The 13134-nt window shown below is 39.7% G+C and overlaps 1 protein-coding gene across 2 annotated transcripts in view; it reads right to left on the bottom strand.

Moving 5' to 3' along the window:
- adcy7 (adenylate cyclase 7) overlaps positions 1-13134 on the bottom strand; it is a 58403-nt gene that overhangs the window by 9707 nt on the left and 35562 nt on the right. Inside the window, exons 11-13 of one of the 2 annotated variants that reach the window (XM_039762872.1) lie at positions 1746-1934; positions 233-276; positions 66-125 (exon numbers count right to left, since the gene is read on the bottom strand). In XM_039762872.1, the coding sequence (XP_039618806.1) occupies positions 66-125; positions 233-276; positions 1746-1934 (293 nt within the window). The remainder of the gene's footprint in view (positions 1-65; positions 126-232; positions 277-1745; positions 1935-13134) is intronic. The other variant, XM_039762873.1, reaches the window with a different exon arrangement.

The following is a 13134-nucleotide window of genomic DNA, read 5'->3' as shown; positions in this document are numbered from 1 at the left end:
CAGGCCCTGCAAAGCCCTGCCTAGCAGTATTAGTGCTGTGCATGGCATATGCAGCACACACTCACTTAGAGGTCAAATGTGATGACACAGTTGGAGAGAGCAGCTCCTGCGTAGTTTCATCAAAGCTGTCAGATTGACAGAAGGACAATAAATTGGTATCACTGAAGATCAGCAGAAGTTTTAATTACATCACACCCTAAGAGACCATGTCTTTACTTTTCCCACAGCTTACCTGTCTAGTTTTGTTTGGAAAGGAATGGGCCGCATAGGAATGTCCTAAAACAAAAACAAACAAACAAATAAATAAATAAAAATAAACAGGAGCAAGAAGTGCCATCATTAAAGAAGTCAAAAAGTCAAAGCGAACTTTATTGCCATCTCAATCATATACAAAGTATACAGATAGACGAAATTGCGAAGCTCAAGGTCCACAGTGTAACAACATGAAGTGCAATAATAAATTAAGAATAGAATTAAAATTTAAATTTAAAATTAAAACACAAACAAGACAAGACATTGTGCAAAAACAAGAAGTAGCAGCAATATTGACGTGCAATGTATGGTATTTGCAATCTAGATACATACATATAGTCAATAGATATGTAATAAATACATACATACATACATACATACATACATACATACATACATACATAAATAGACATAGATGATAAAGAAATTATCAGTGTCTGATAATAGTTGTTTAAGACATGCGTAAACAACATGGGGCAGATTGCATAGTCTTAAAAGTAAATAGTCTGCCCTTAGCTGTTAGTAACTTACGTGCAATAGAGCCTGCAACTGTATACTAATTTGGTATCCTGCATGTGATATTTAAGACAACTACCAGCTATTGATAGAGTCTCCATCTTTGAATAATAGTAACAATAATAGTAATAATAACAACAACAAAAACAGACTCCAATGTTTATAAAAAGCAAGTCTTACTAGTTTTCTTTATGAAATAGATTTCAAAAGTTTCTATCAAGGAGTGTTGGAAATACAACAGTTAAGGTAATTAAATAATAAATAAATAAATAAATACAGCATGCGAGTAAAGTAAAATATAAATATAACTACATAGCCGACGCCCACTGTAGCATACAGCAGTGTAAGAATAGGAACGGAAAACGGTGCATTGCCTTCGTGAACCGTTTGTGTCAAGAAATAACCCACTGATAGGAACAGGCAGTTGCCGGATCGCAGAATAGAGATGACGTTGTACAAAAACCCGTCGACATAGAAGATACCGTCGTTCATTTTATAACAAAGGCTTAGGAAACAACCGTCGCAGTATAACGAAGACAGCAAGGTGTATGGGAGGCCGCAGGCAGCGTGGGGAAGGGTTTGGAAGAGGACGAATAGGAATCGAGAAATGGCGTGTCAGCTGCATGTGGGCGGGACCGGTTTTGAAGAGTAAGGAACATGGTAGTCCGAAGGAGGAATAGGAATCTAGAAAAGCACCGTGGGGGTGTATGGGAGGCTGCAGGCAACGTGGGGAAAGGTTTGGAAGAGGACAAACAGGAATCGAGAAATGCAGTGTCGGCTGCGTGTGGGCGGGACCGGTTTTGAAGTGGAAGCAGGACGAACCAGAAGAGAAATATATATAAGAGATTATGCCACATTATGCACAGAATTCAACTACTGCTTATACTATGAGTCTTGGTAAGAAACCACAGGATCTTAACATTAATGAAATTTTGGAATGTATCACCCATTATGAAGAACCCGGAGATGATTCTCACCTTGCAGAACTTGCTGTTACCAGCTAATGCTTCACTGGCTAGTGCCTCACGATTCTGGAGATGAGCAAAGGGTTTGGCAGCACCCCACGACTCCAGGTACCTGGTCATCCTCACTGACGCACGTCCCTTGAGACCATCATTTACCTTAGGCCTTGGCAGATGTTTGTTGTGTACTTGGGGATCCTTTGACTGACAAAGACAACAAAGATACAATCAAATCTATACACAGTATATATAATGCAAAGTTGAGTGTCTCATTCACTCAATCACTAACTCATCAACAAAAACATTATTTCTAGTTTAATAAAAAGTGACATTTGGCAGGATTGTACATTTAGGCCAGCAGGTATCCATTAAGAAAGGACAATATTTGGGGGTATAAACCAAACACCCCAACAACAGAAAAACTAAATACCCCAAAAACTTTAAAAATGCTTTGACTGATTTGACTGAAATTCAGTGATGTTATATAAAAAACATGTTTTGGCCAACTTACTTTTATTTGTCAATATATTCTGAAACTTATGTTAACTTACAAGCCATTAATTCTTTGGATATTTGTTTATCATTGGCTGAGCTTTCAAAGTAGCATCTTCCTTTTAATATATGACATGCCTTATGGAAACAGTAGTATTTCAGCAGTGACATTAAGTTTATTGGATTAACAGAAAATATGCAATAGAGAGGTCCATAAATTTGGGCACCCCAACAGAGATTTTACATCAATACTTAGCCTCCTTTTGCAAATATAACAGCCTCTAGGCACCTCCTATAGCCTTTGATAATTGTCTGGATTCTGGATGGAGGTATTTTTGAGCATTCTTCCATACAAAATCTGCCCAGGTCAGTTAAATTTGATGGCTGCAGAGCATGAACAGCCTGCTTAAAATCATCCCATAGATTTTCGATGATATTCAAGTCAGGGAACTGTAACAGCCAATCCAGAACATTGTACTTCTCCCTCTGCTTGAATGCCTTTATAGATTTCAAACTGTGTTTTGGATCATTGTCTTGTTGGAATATCCAACCCTTGCGTAACTTCAACTTTATGACTGATGCTTGAACATTATCCTGAAGAATTTGTTGATACTGGGTTGAATTCATCCGACCTTCGACTTTAACAGGGGCCCCAGTCCCTGAACTAGCCAATTTTGGGCCTGCTGCTTTTTTCAATCTACATGCTTCCATTAAACTAGATTATGCAGAGTTTGTTTTTTTCTCCAGCTTAACTGAAGTTATTTTTTGCTATTTCTGTACTCCTGGCCATCTGACCTTATCACCGGATTCATCTTTAGAGACTTACAATATGATATTGTATATAAGGATTTTACTCTTCTACTAATTATATATCTATGTTTTAAAAGATCATATGTATTTTTTTTGTCACTTATTCATTATTATTCTTACGTAATGAATTATATATCTATATTTTAAAAGATCATATGAATTTATATTTTTTTTCTTTATTACTTTATTCCCCATCATTCTTACCTGAACTTATTTGTTTTTTTTTTCTTTTCTTGTTAGTTTCCTTGACATCTTTTTGAGTTGAAAATGTGCTATATGTTTTGTAGCAATGGCAGCTTCACAGGTGAGATTATAGCTTCAATGCAGTGCAAAGTGTGGTGCACCATCTTCACTGGTAACTTTCCAAAATCCAGACTACTAATAGATTTGTAATATGGAACCAGTGCTTGTGGTCAAGCAATTAGCACAAATCATTATCTGAGTTCCACCCATGATGATAGTTTCTAGTTTATCAAAAAGTACATACCCTGGAGTAAGAGTGAAAAAAGTATCAGGAACTACCTGCTGGGAACTATAAATAGCCAGAGTTTCTGAAGTGGGAATGGTACAAAAGTTTCTGAGTTTCTAAAAAGGCTGTGGTTCCTAAAAAAAAGCTGTGTTGAGAAAGCACCTTATGATTCCTTGATCCTCCTCTTAAGATGTACTTTCAGGTTTCAGACCTCTCAGTGTATTTAGATCTAAAATGTATACTTCTTATATGTAATACATTTACTTACATTAAATTTCATCTGCCACAAGTCTGCCCAGGCCAGTATGCTATCTCTGTAACTATTTAGCCGATTCTACATCATTTGTCCTTCCTCCTAGTTTGGTGTTATCTGCCAGCTTAACCACCTGATTGAATATATTATTGTCCAGATCATTTATGTATATTAAAAACAGCAGCATCCCCAGTATTTATCCTGGAAGGACACCACTTTTAATGTCACCTAATTCTGAAAAAGTTTCCCTTACCATTACCCATTGCTTCCTGTGTTTCAGTCAAATTTGTAACCCACTTACAGACCATACCAATCCCCACTTTTTAGTCTGATCACCAACCTTTTATATGGTGCCTTATCAAAGGCCTTCTGCAGATCACGTTATATCATTTGTACCACTTTTAATGTATAATTTTGTTGCTACCTCATAGAATTCCAGCATATTACTTTAACACAACCTTTCTCATCTAAAAACATTGCTAATACTCCCATTCTAGACAGGTGCTGTATGATCTTTTCTTTAATACTTGCTTCTGTTAATTTACCTGTGATGCATTTTAAGCTTACTGGCCTAGATATCATAAATTCTACAGTGGTTAATCCATTAGGTGGTAAACAAGTATTGTCAGCTTTTTTCCCCCACAATAATCAATTTAACTTCAATTGCTACTTCCAGCTATTTTTAGCTAGTTAGCAGTGAAATTACAAGACAACGCAGTAGAAAAATTATTCTAGCCAGGTATTGTATTTTACGGGATTAGTTTGAGTGGCATAATGTATTTTTAACTGATCAACACTAAAACACTGTAATGTTAAAGTAAAAACAAAATTCTACAGATTCTTCTAAAATATTAATCCAGCCAACCTTATATTTTTAAACCCAATAAATACAATTATTAAGTTGCATATTGGGACCATTAACTGAACAGAGAGGGGCACCAGTTCTTCGCTGAATATTATTAAATAAAAAACAAGAACTGGTTCTTTCTTTTATCCAAAGTGACTTACAGAAGAGAGCAATATAATTAAATAAGCATCGTTCTGGCTGACAGTTTAAAAACAAGAGTTCTAGGACAAAGAAAAATGAACGGAGAGGTCAAAAGAAAATGCAAGCTATTTAGAACTCCTAGGGTAAAAAAACAATTAACAAAGCCAATGTCAGTTAGACAGAAATTCACCAAGCAAGAGTGTCTTCATATGTTTCTTAAATACAATTTCGAATGGCGTTGGGCAGCTTGTTCTACAATCTAGGATCTACACATGCAGAGAGCCTGGGCTGACATTTGATGCCACAAACAGGTGGCATCACCAGACACCGATCACCAGCACACCTGAGTGGATAAAAAACAGCACATGACCTCAAAAATGGCTGTATTGTATTGTTATGGAATAGTCCCATAACGAAGCTGCTTTAGAGTGTCCCACGTGGATAGCTGCTTCAAAAATGGAAGGACTGAGTAAGGCTTTACCAAAACAATTATTGATGGCAAATAAAGTATCCATTATTCATAAAGCTTCAATTGGTGATCTGTTTTTCTGCATTAACCTCATATTTTTTCATACTTCTTCTCAAACTAAGGGGGTGCGAGGGTAAAATGAATCGGGAAGTGCTGATTTATATATATTGAATATATTGAAATAGTTTTACTGTCAAATAATGCAAACAATATGCGGCACATGTTTCGCCCTAATTCTGGGCTCATCAGGCGTACACACTCACTGCACCCCCTGTCGGGAATCGAACCTCGGACGTCAGCGCTAGAGGTGAAGCCTCTCGTGTTGTGCCACAGAGTGTGGTTCGTTTATTTGACAGTATGAGATATAGATCGGGAGATATATATCGCTTCACAACGGCGAAGTACTGCATTAAAATTTTTATTAAGAAGAAAATTAAACCTTTTTAAACTGAGGGAAAATATGCCAAAAATGATTTGTTAAGGATCTCTTTGTATACCACATTGTGAGTTCGGCCCTCCGGTTGTAATATGACCAAGCTGTGCGCTGAGCTTACTCTTGAGCATGCAATTTACAGTTGGCCATGTGAACAGTAATCTTGTTTCAAATCTCACAGCTTGGATTGCTGCTGTCATAATCGGTTTGAGTTTCATGGTTTGTTTCAAGTACGACATTATTTGCAAGACTTGTGTCGAAGTGACATTCGGCATCTGTCAAGCGTTGTAAGCATACAACCGGTTTCATCGATAACTTCACATCCAGCTTTTGAGAGTTTAAACATTCATAAACATCAAAGTGTCCACTACTGAAATCGTCACCTGTGAATCTAAGATGTTTAAGAGGCATTGGCGGTTGTCCAAAGGTGTAAAATATTTGGCCATTTTGGTACACTTGAAAGCAACAACCGAACAATTCAGCGGCAGCCATCAACTCACATGCAGAACCATAGGTGAAGGGCTTAAGCATTTCACTCTTATAGTGCTCCTGTGTAGTATAATTATCTTCTGTACCGTCATCAGTCCACACCTTGAACCTGTCCCAGTCATTCAATACATAAGACAAACTGTTCCTGTGGATATCAAGAGTGAGCCTGATATGGCCATGCAATATGTAACAAAGAGAATGGAAAAGGTAGGTGCCATCTCCAGGCATGGAAACCACTCAGTAAGTGACAGTTCTTTGATCGATGGTGATCACCTCGGTAGACATGGTAATGGGGGTACGGTTGGAATGATAAAGGAAATGGGTACCTGAGCAATGTAAAGTATGTCTAAAATACCTACACAATAACTATAATCTTAATAAATGAACAATAAAACAGCGGAGAAGGCGTGGATTAAATAAAAAGGCTGTAGTTATCAGTAGGGAGACGTGAATCCCGTGGCAAAGCAAGGAAGGGAATGTAGAGACGGGAGCGACGGACGGCCTTATATAGGCAGGCAGTCAACAACTTGGGAGGCGTTGGGATGGGGGACCCAACACCGCCTCACACGGTGACCGAGCTGCAAGCTATAGACGTATATATGTACATAAGTAAGATTCAGTTAGCGTTGGGAACCCGTGTACCAAATGTCTTGAAGATGGGCCCATAAGTAACAAAGACTGTTGAAAAGTTCAATATGGCGGCCATCTACCTCCCGCCTAGCGCAAATGCTAACCAGGCACCCCGAGGCATTTTTCATTATTGCTGGAGACTTCAATCATGCCAACTTGAAGTCATTTTTCCCAAAATTCTCCCAGAATGTGAACTTTGCAACTAGAGGGGGAAGCTGTCTGGACAATGTTAACACGAGCGCTCCTGACGCCTACAAGGCACTACCCCACCCTCACATGGGCTGTTCAGATCATATCAGCATTTTATGGTTCCTGCATACAAGTCCCTGCTGAAGCGCACTAAACCAGCCCGCAAGAGCATCAGAGTGTGGCAGGTTGGTGCGGTTTCAGCTCTCCAAGACTGCTTCGAATTGACAGACTGGGACATTTTCAGAGAGGCTGCTATGGATGGTGACTCCATCAATCTGGAGGAGTACACAGACTCTGTGACTGGCTACATCTCCAAATGCATAGAGGATGTTACTGTTACCAAGGATGTTACCACAAGAGCCAACCAAAAGCCCTGGATGACAAGAGAAGTGCACAAGCTGCTCAAGATCAGAAATGCAGCCTTCAGATCTGGAGACAAGGCCACCCTCAGGGTGACCAGAGCCAACCTGTCTCGTGCTATAAGGAGAGCTAAGTGGGCATACGCAGAAGATCAACAAACAATTCAGCAGCACCAGAGACACACGTCGTATGTGGCAGGGTGTTCAGGCAATTACAAACTACAAGCCCAATCCACACAGCAGTGATGGTGATGCCTCCCTTCTGGATGAGCTGAACAACTTCTTTGCACGGTTTGAGGCACAGAACAAAGAGCCTGCGAGAAAAGCAACACCTCCCTCCACTGACCAAGCACTCTGTCTCTCCATAACAGATGTGAGGAGGACTCTATCCAGAGTCAATCCACGGAAGGCTGCAGGACCTGACAACATACCTGGTCTTGTGCTCAAAGAATGTGCAAGTCAACTGGCTGGTGTCCTCACAGACATCTTCAACACATCTCTGAGCCAGTCGTCAGTCCCAACATGCTTCAAGTCGACCACCATCATACCAGTGCCAAAGAAGTCATCAGTGACATGCCTGAATGACTACCGACCAGTTGCACTCACACCAATCATAATGAAGTGCTTCGAAAGGTTAGTCATGTCACACATAAAGACTAATCTCCTGCCTCCCTTGACCCTCTTCAGTTTGCATACCGCTCAAACAGGTCAACTGAGGATGCCATATGCTCTGCCCTTCACCTCTCCCTGACACATCTGGATAAAAAAGACACATATGTCAGGATGCTATTCATAGACTTTAGCTCTGCCTTCAACACAATCATCCCTCCAAAGCTGGTTGTAAAACTGAGCAGGTTGGGCCTAAACACCACCCTCTGCAATTGGATCCTGGACTTCTTGACAGAGAGGCCCCAGTCAGTTCAGATGGGCCACAACACTTCCAGCATCATCACACTGAGCACTGGAGCACCGCAGGGCTGTGTGCTTAGTCCACTGCTCTTCACCCTGCTGACTCACGACTGCACAGCCACGCACAACACCAATCACATCATCAAGTTTGCAGATGATAGGAAGGTGCTGGGACTGATAAGCAGGGATGATGAAAGAGCATACAGAGATGAGGTGAAATGGCTGTCCGCATGGTGTGAAGACAACAATCTATCTCTCAATGTCGACAAGACAAAAGAGATAATCGTGGACTTCAGAAAATCACGTCCTGCCCACATCCCGCTCAGCATCAACGGTTTAGATGTGGAGATTGTTAGGAGTACCAAGTTCCTCAGTGTGCACTTAACTGAGGAACTTACGTGGACACATAACACCTCATCACTAATCAAGAAAGCCCAGCAGAGACTACACTTCCTGAGGCGGCTGAAGCAAGCACGTCTTCCCCCTTCCATCCTCACCATGTTCTACAGAGGCACCATAGAGAGTGTCCTGACCAGCTGCATCACTGTCTGGTATGGCAACTGCAACATATCCGACCGCAAGCGCCTGCAAAGGATAGTGAAGACAGCAGAGAACATTATTGGGGTGCCTCTCCCTTCACTACAGGACATATTTTACAAACGCAGTGTCCGCAAGGCCTGCAGCATTGTGCAGGACCCCTTACACGGACTTTTCACACTTCTGCCATCCAAGAGAAGTAACTGCAGCATCAAAGCCAAATCTGCCAGGCTGCAGGAGAGTTTTCCCCAAGCTGTTAGACTCCTTAACACCAGGCTGCCCCCTGGGACCTTCCACACGGCCTCAACCACCACTAAAAACAGAACTTTTATACATGAAAACCACTATCCTGCAAAGATGAGTGTGCATGTAGAAAAGAACTGAAAATCTCATACTGACCTTTAAGGATTTTGACACTCTTGATATCCTTCTGCTATGAAACATTCTGACCTGTCATTGTTTACACACGTCTTAAACAACTATTATCATACACTGATAATTTCTGTATTATCTATATCTATTATCTATTATTTATTATTAATTGGTTTATTATATTACATATCTTACACATCAATATTGCTGCTACTTCTTTGTCCTATCTTTGCACAATGTCTTGTCTTGTTTGTGTTTTAATTTTAAATTTTTATTCTATTTTTAATTTACTATTTGCACATCATGTTGTTACACTGTGGACCCTGAGCTTCGCAATTTCGTCTATCTGTATACTTGTATATGGTTGAGATGACAATAAAGTTCACTTTGACTTTGACAGTGGCATCATACCACCGAAATAAGTACGTACATTGGTTTCGGTTAGCGCAGGGAAGCCGCCTACCAAATTTCGTGCAGATGGGCCATAAATAAGACAGTTCAACATGGCGGATGTTGTTGACCGTTATGACCATTACGCGTAGAATTTCGAAATGAAACCTGCTTAACTTTTGTAAGTAAGCTGTAAGGAATGAGCTTGCCAAATTTCAGCCTTCTACCTACACTGGAAGTTGGAGAATTAGTTACGTTGGAAAGTTCAATATGGTGGCTGACAGTGGCGTCATACCACCGAAATAAGTACGTACATTGGTTTCAGTTAGCTTAGGGAAGCCGCATACCAAATTTCGTGAAGATGGGGCCATAAATAAGAAAGTTCAACATGGCGGACATTGTTGACCGTTACGTGTAGAATTTCGAAATGAAACCTGCTTAACTTTTGTAAGTAAGCTGTAAGGAATAAGCCTGCCAAATTTCAGTCTTCTACCTACACGGGAAGTTGGAGAATTAGTGATGAGTGAGTGAGTCAGTGAGGGCTTTGCCTTTTATTAGTATAGATATGCAAGATAACTCCTGTAGCCACAATTAATGCCTTTATTGAATAGACAAACCGGGGTGAACAAGTTCCTTTCTACTGCAGCCACAGCCACAACATCACATAAAAAACATCAATAATAACTCATAAACTTGCAGTATTATTTAAGAAAATTGCAACATTTTACTCACCAAAAATTCGGATTATTTGTAAACAAAATCCATCCTCCTCTCTTTCCTCAAAAACAGTTTAATTACTCTGTCGTACGGATTATCCATGCGCTTCAGTTCCATCAAAACATCCCTTTCTATCGCATTTGAAGCTAATGCTTAAAGGCGAACCTGCCCTATGGTATTTCTGGCATAAGTTTGAATTCGTTTTAGGGCTGAAAATGTCCGCTCGACAGAAGCAGTGTACACGGGAATGCTCACCGCCAAATATACCAATGTGAACAGCTGCCCCATGCTCTCATTCAGATTTTTCTGATGAAGGAAGTCAAGGAGATCAGTGGGAGATTTTCCTAAAAAATCATCCATGGTACACATTATAGTCAGTTCTGTTTTTAGCCAAGACAGATCAAAAAGCACTCCATGGCTCTTGTGTTAAACTGGAGAAGGCTGCATGCATGAAATTTTTCTTGTATTCCCGAAACTTCTGGGGCTCGAGGAGCGTGACAAACATCAGGTTTTCGTGGTCTTGAAATCTGGTCTGTGTCTGGCAAATAATATTGTCCAGAATCCTGCCTTGGAGTTGGCCGTAGTGCACAAGACGATCTTTCACTCGGAGCGTTTGCGGTGCGTTCAGTGGCCTCATAGAATTCCTCATATCGTCTTCTATCCAATCAATGGGTCTGAATACGGTGACGTTGCCACATGCCTACTAGAGGGCCCGACTGACACCAACTCAAAATCGGATTGGTTGAAGCAACAGGTTAATCGACATTTATTCTGTGTTAGAGTGCCTACACAACGGATTGTGAAAGCCTCTCTGCCTGGCAACAAATGATGGCTGAAATGTGATTGGTTAAATGTTTTAATACGAAACTCCGCCTCCCACGGCTATCGAGCTGCCGTCTATTACAGTACAGTATATGGACGAAAATACGTTCCAGTTATGACCATTACACGTAGAATTTCTAAATGAAACCTGCCCAACGTTTGTAAGTCAGCTGTAAGGAATGAGCCTGCCAAATTTCAGCCTTCTACCTACACAGGAAGTTGGAGAATTAGTGATGAGTGAGTGAGTGAGTCAGTCAGTGAGAGCTTTGCCTTTATTAGTATAGATCAGTGTTTCCCAAACTCGGTCCTGGGGACCCCCTGTGGCTGCAGGTTTTTGTTCCAACCAGCTTTTGTTTTTAATTGGACTCCTGGGCTAATTAAGTGAACTGATTTTTCCCAAGTTTTTTGTTTAGGGAACAATATAGAAGTTAGAAAACTAAGTTTGATAAAAAAAATATATATTAAAATGTACTAAGCAGTTATATAGGAATAATGTATTTTTCTTTCTTTTTAACAGTATTTTCATCTTGATTTTCATTCTACTTTTCAAGGTGTTCTAATTGTTTAATGAATCTATTATTTACTAATTAGTGGGTCTGACTCTAAAGTAGTTGCAACCTTTGATTATTCAGTGTTGTTTGACTGGGTGTCTGATCTGCCCGTTTTTAATTGTCATTATTAAGATACAACGAAGGGGGAAAAACTGCACAGAGGCCAAAATATAATGAAATTAACAAAAGAGAGCTAAGTATTTAAATCTATAGCAAAAGCAGGAATACGGTATTTCTAAATGTCTTATAAATGTAAAAATCATGCTGCTATGCTTTTCTGAATGTCGAATAAAAGAAAAAAAAATTCCCAGCTAATTAAATGCGCTCAGTGCTATCAGGTGTTGTCACTGATTAGGAATCTGGTTGGAACAAAAACCTGCAGCCACAGGGGGTCCCCAGGACCGAGTTTGGGAAACACTGGTATAGATGCTTAAAAGAACGATCTAAAAGATACAAGGTTCAAGTCTTTAAAGATACAAAAATTAAAATCAATCTATAGCAATGACTTAAAAATATACACAAGAGGGTGTTTAAAATGGGATTTAGAGTCCAGAGTTTAAAATTTTAAGGAGACTGTGTTTAAATAAAGTCAAAAGGTCTAGGTCTGCTTGCTGTTTACTCAGGTGTCCTTATTGCTGGCAGGTTAATCAATGTTATACTCAAGATATTTCCTCTACTTTACAATTCAAAACTGAATCTGTAAACTGCCTAGTTTATTCTTGCGAGTTTGAAAATTAAAATCTTCATATGGCTTATTTTTAAGCCCGTGCTGTAAAATGCATGGGGTCCTAGAAATAATTGAAATCGTCAGAAAAAAAATTGAAATGTAGAGATGTCAGGTAATTGGAAGAAGGAACTACTTTGGGCATCTCTCTGCATTAGCGGTTAAGCTATTGCCTTTCTTCGGAGGTTTCGCTTTGCCTTCCGGGCCAGACAGACTATATATATATATATATATATATATATATATATATATATATATATATATATATATATATAGTATATAGCTTTGGGATAGTGATCAGTTACCCTTCATCAACTATGCTGCAAATATCTCTTGGTCTTGCAAATTCACTCTATACAACATCTGCAAAGATCAGGCAGTATCTGAAGGAGCATGTGACGGAGTGTGCAACACAGCTTCTGGCCAAAACTTTGGTCTTGTTACATCTTGACTAATGCAACTTGCTACTTGCAGTATTGGTACGTGCTATGAAGCTGTTGCAGATGATTCAAAATGCAGTAGCACATCTGGTATTCAGCTAGCTGAAGTAGGCACATGTCAGTCCATTTTTTAGATCACTACATTTTCTCCCAGTAGTAGTGCACATTATGTTCATATACACATATATATACACATATATACATATACATATATACACATCATGGCACTAATTTGTGCTTAAAAAATACCTTTTCGGCTGATGTAATTAAGAGCTTCCTGTTTAAACGGGGCTGCGAGATGTGAACTCAGCTCTTCGGCGCACCTCATTTGATTTTTTCCGGCAAACAAATTTTCAAAACA

The sequence above is a fragment of the Polypterus senegalus genome, chromosome 9 (genome assembly GCF_016835505.1).
Source record: "Polypterus senegalus isolate Bchr_013 chromosome 9, ASM1683550v1, whole genome shotgun sequence".
NCBI lineage: Eukaryota > Metazoa > Chordata > Cladistia > Polypteriformes > Polypteridae > Polypterus > Polypterus senegalus.
The sequence above is the reverse complement of the archived record's forward strand: the minus strand, read 5'-3'. Positions and strand labels throughout refer to the sequence as shown.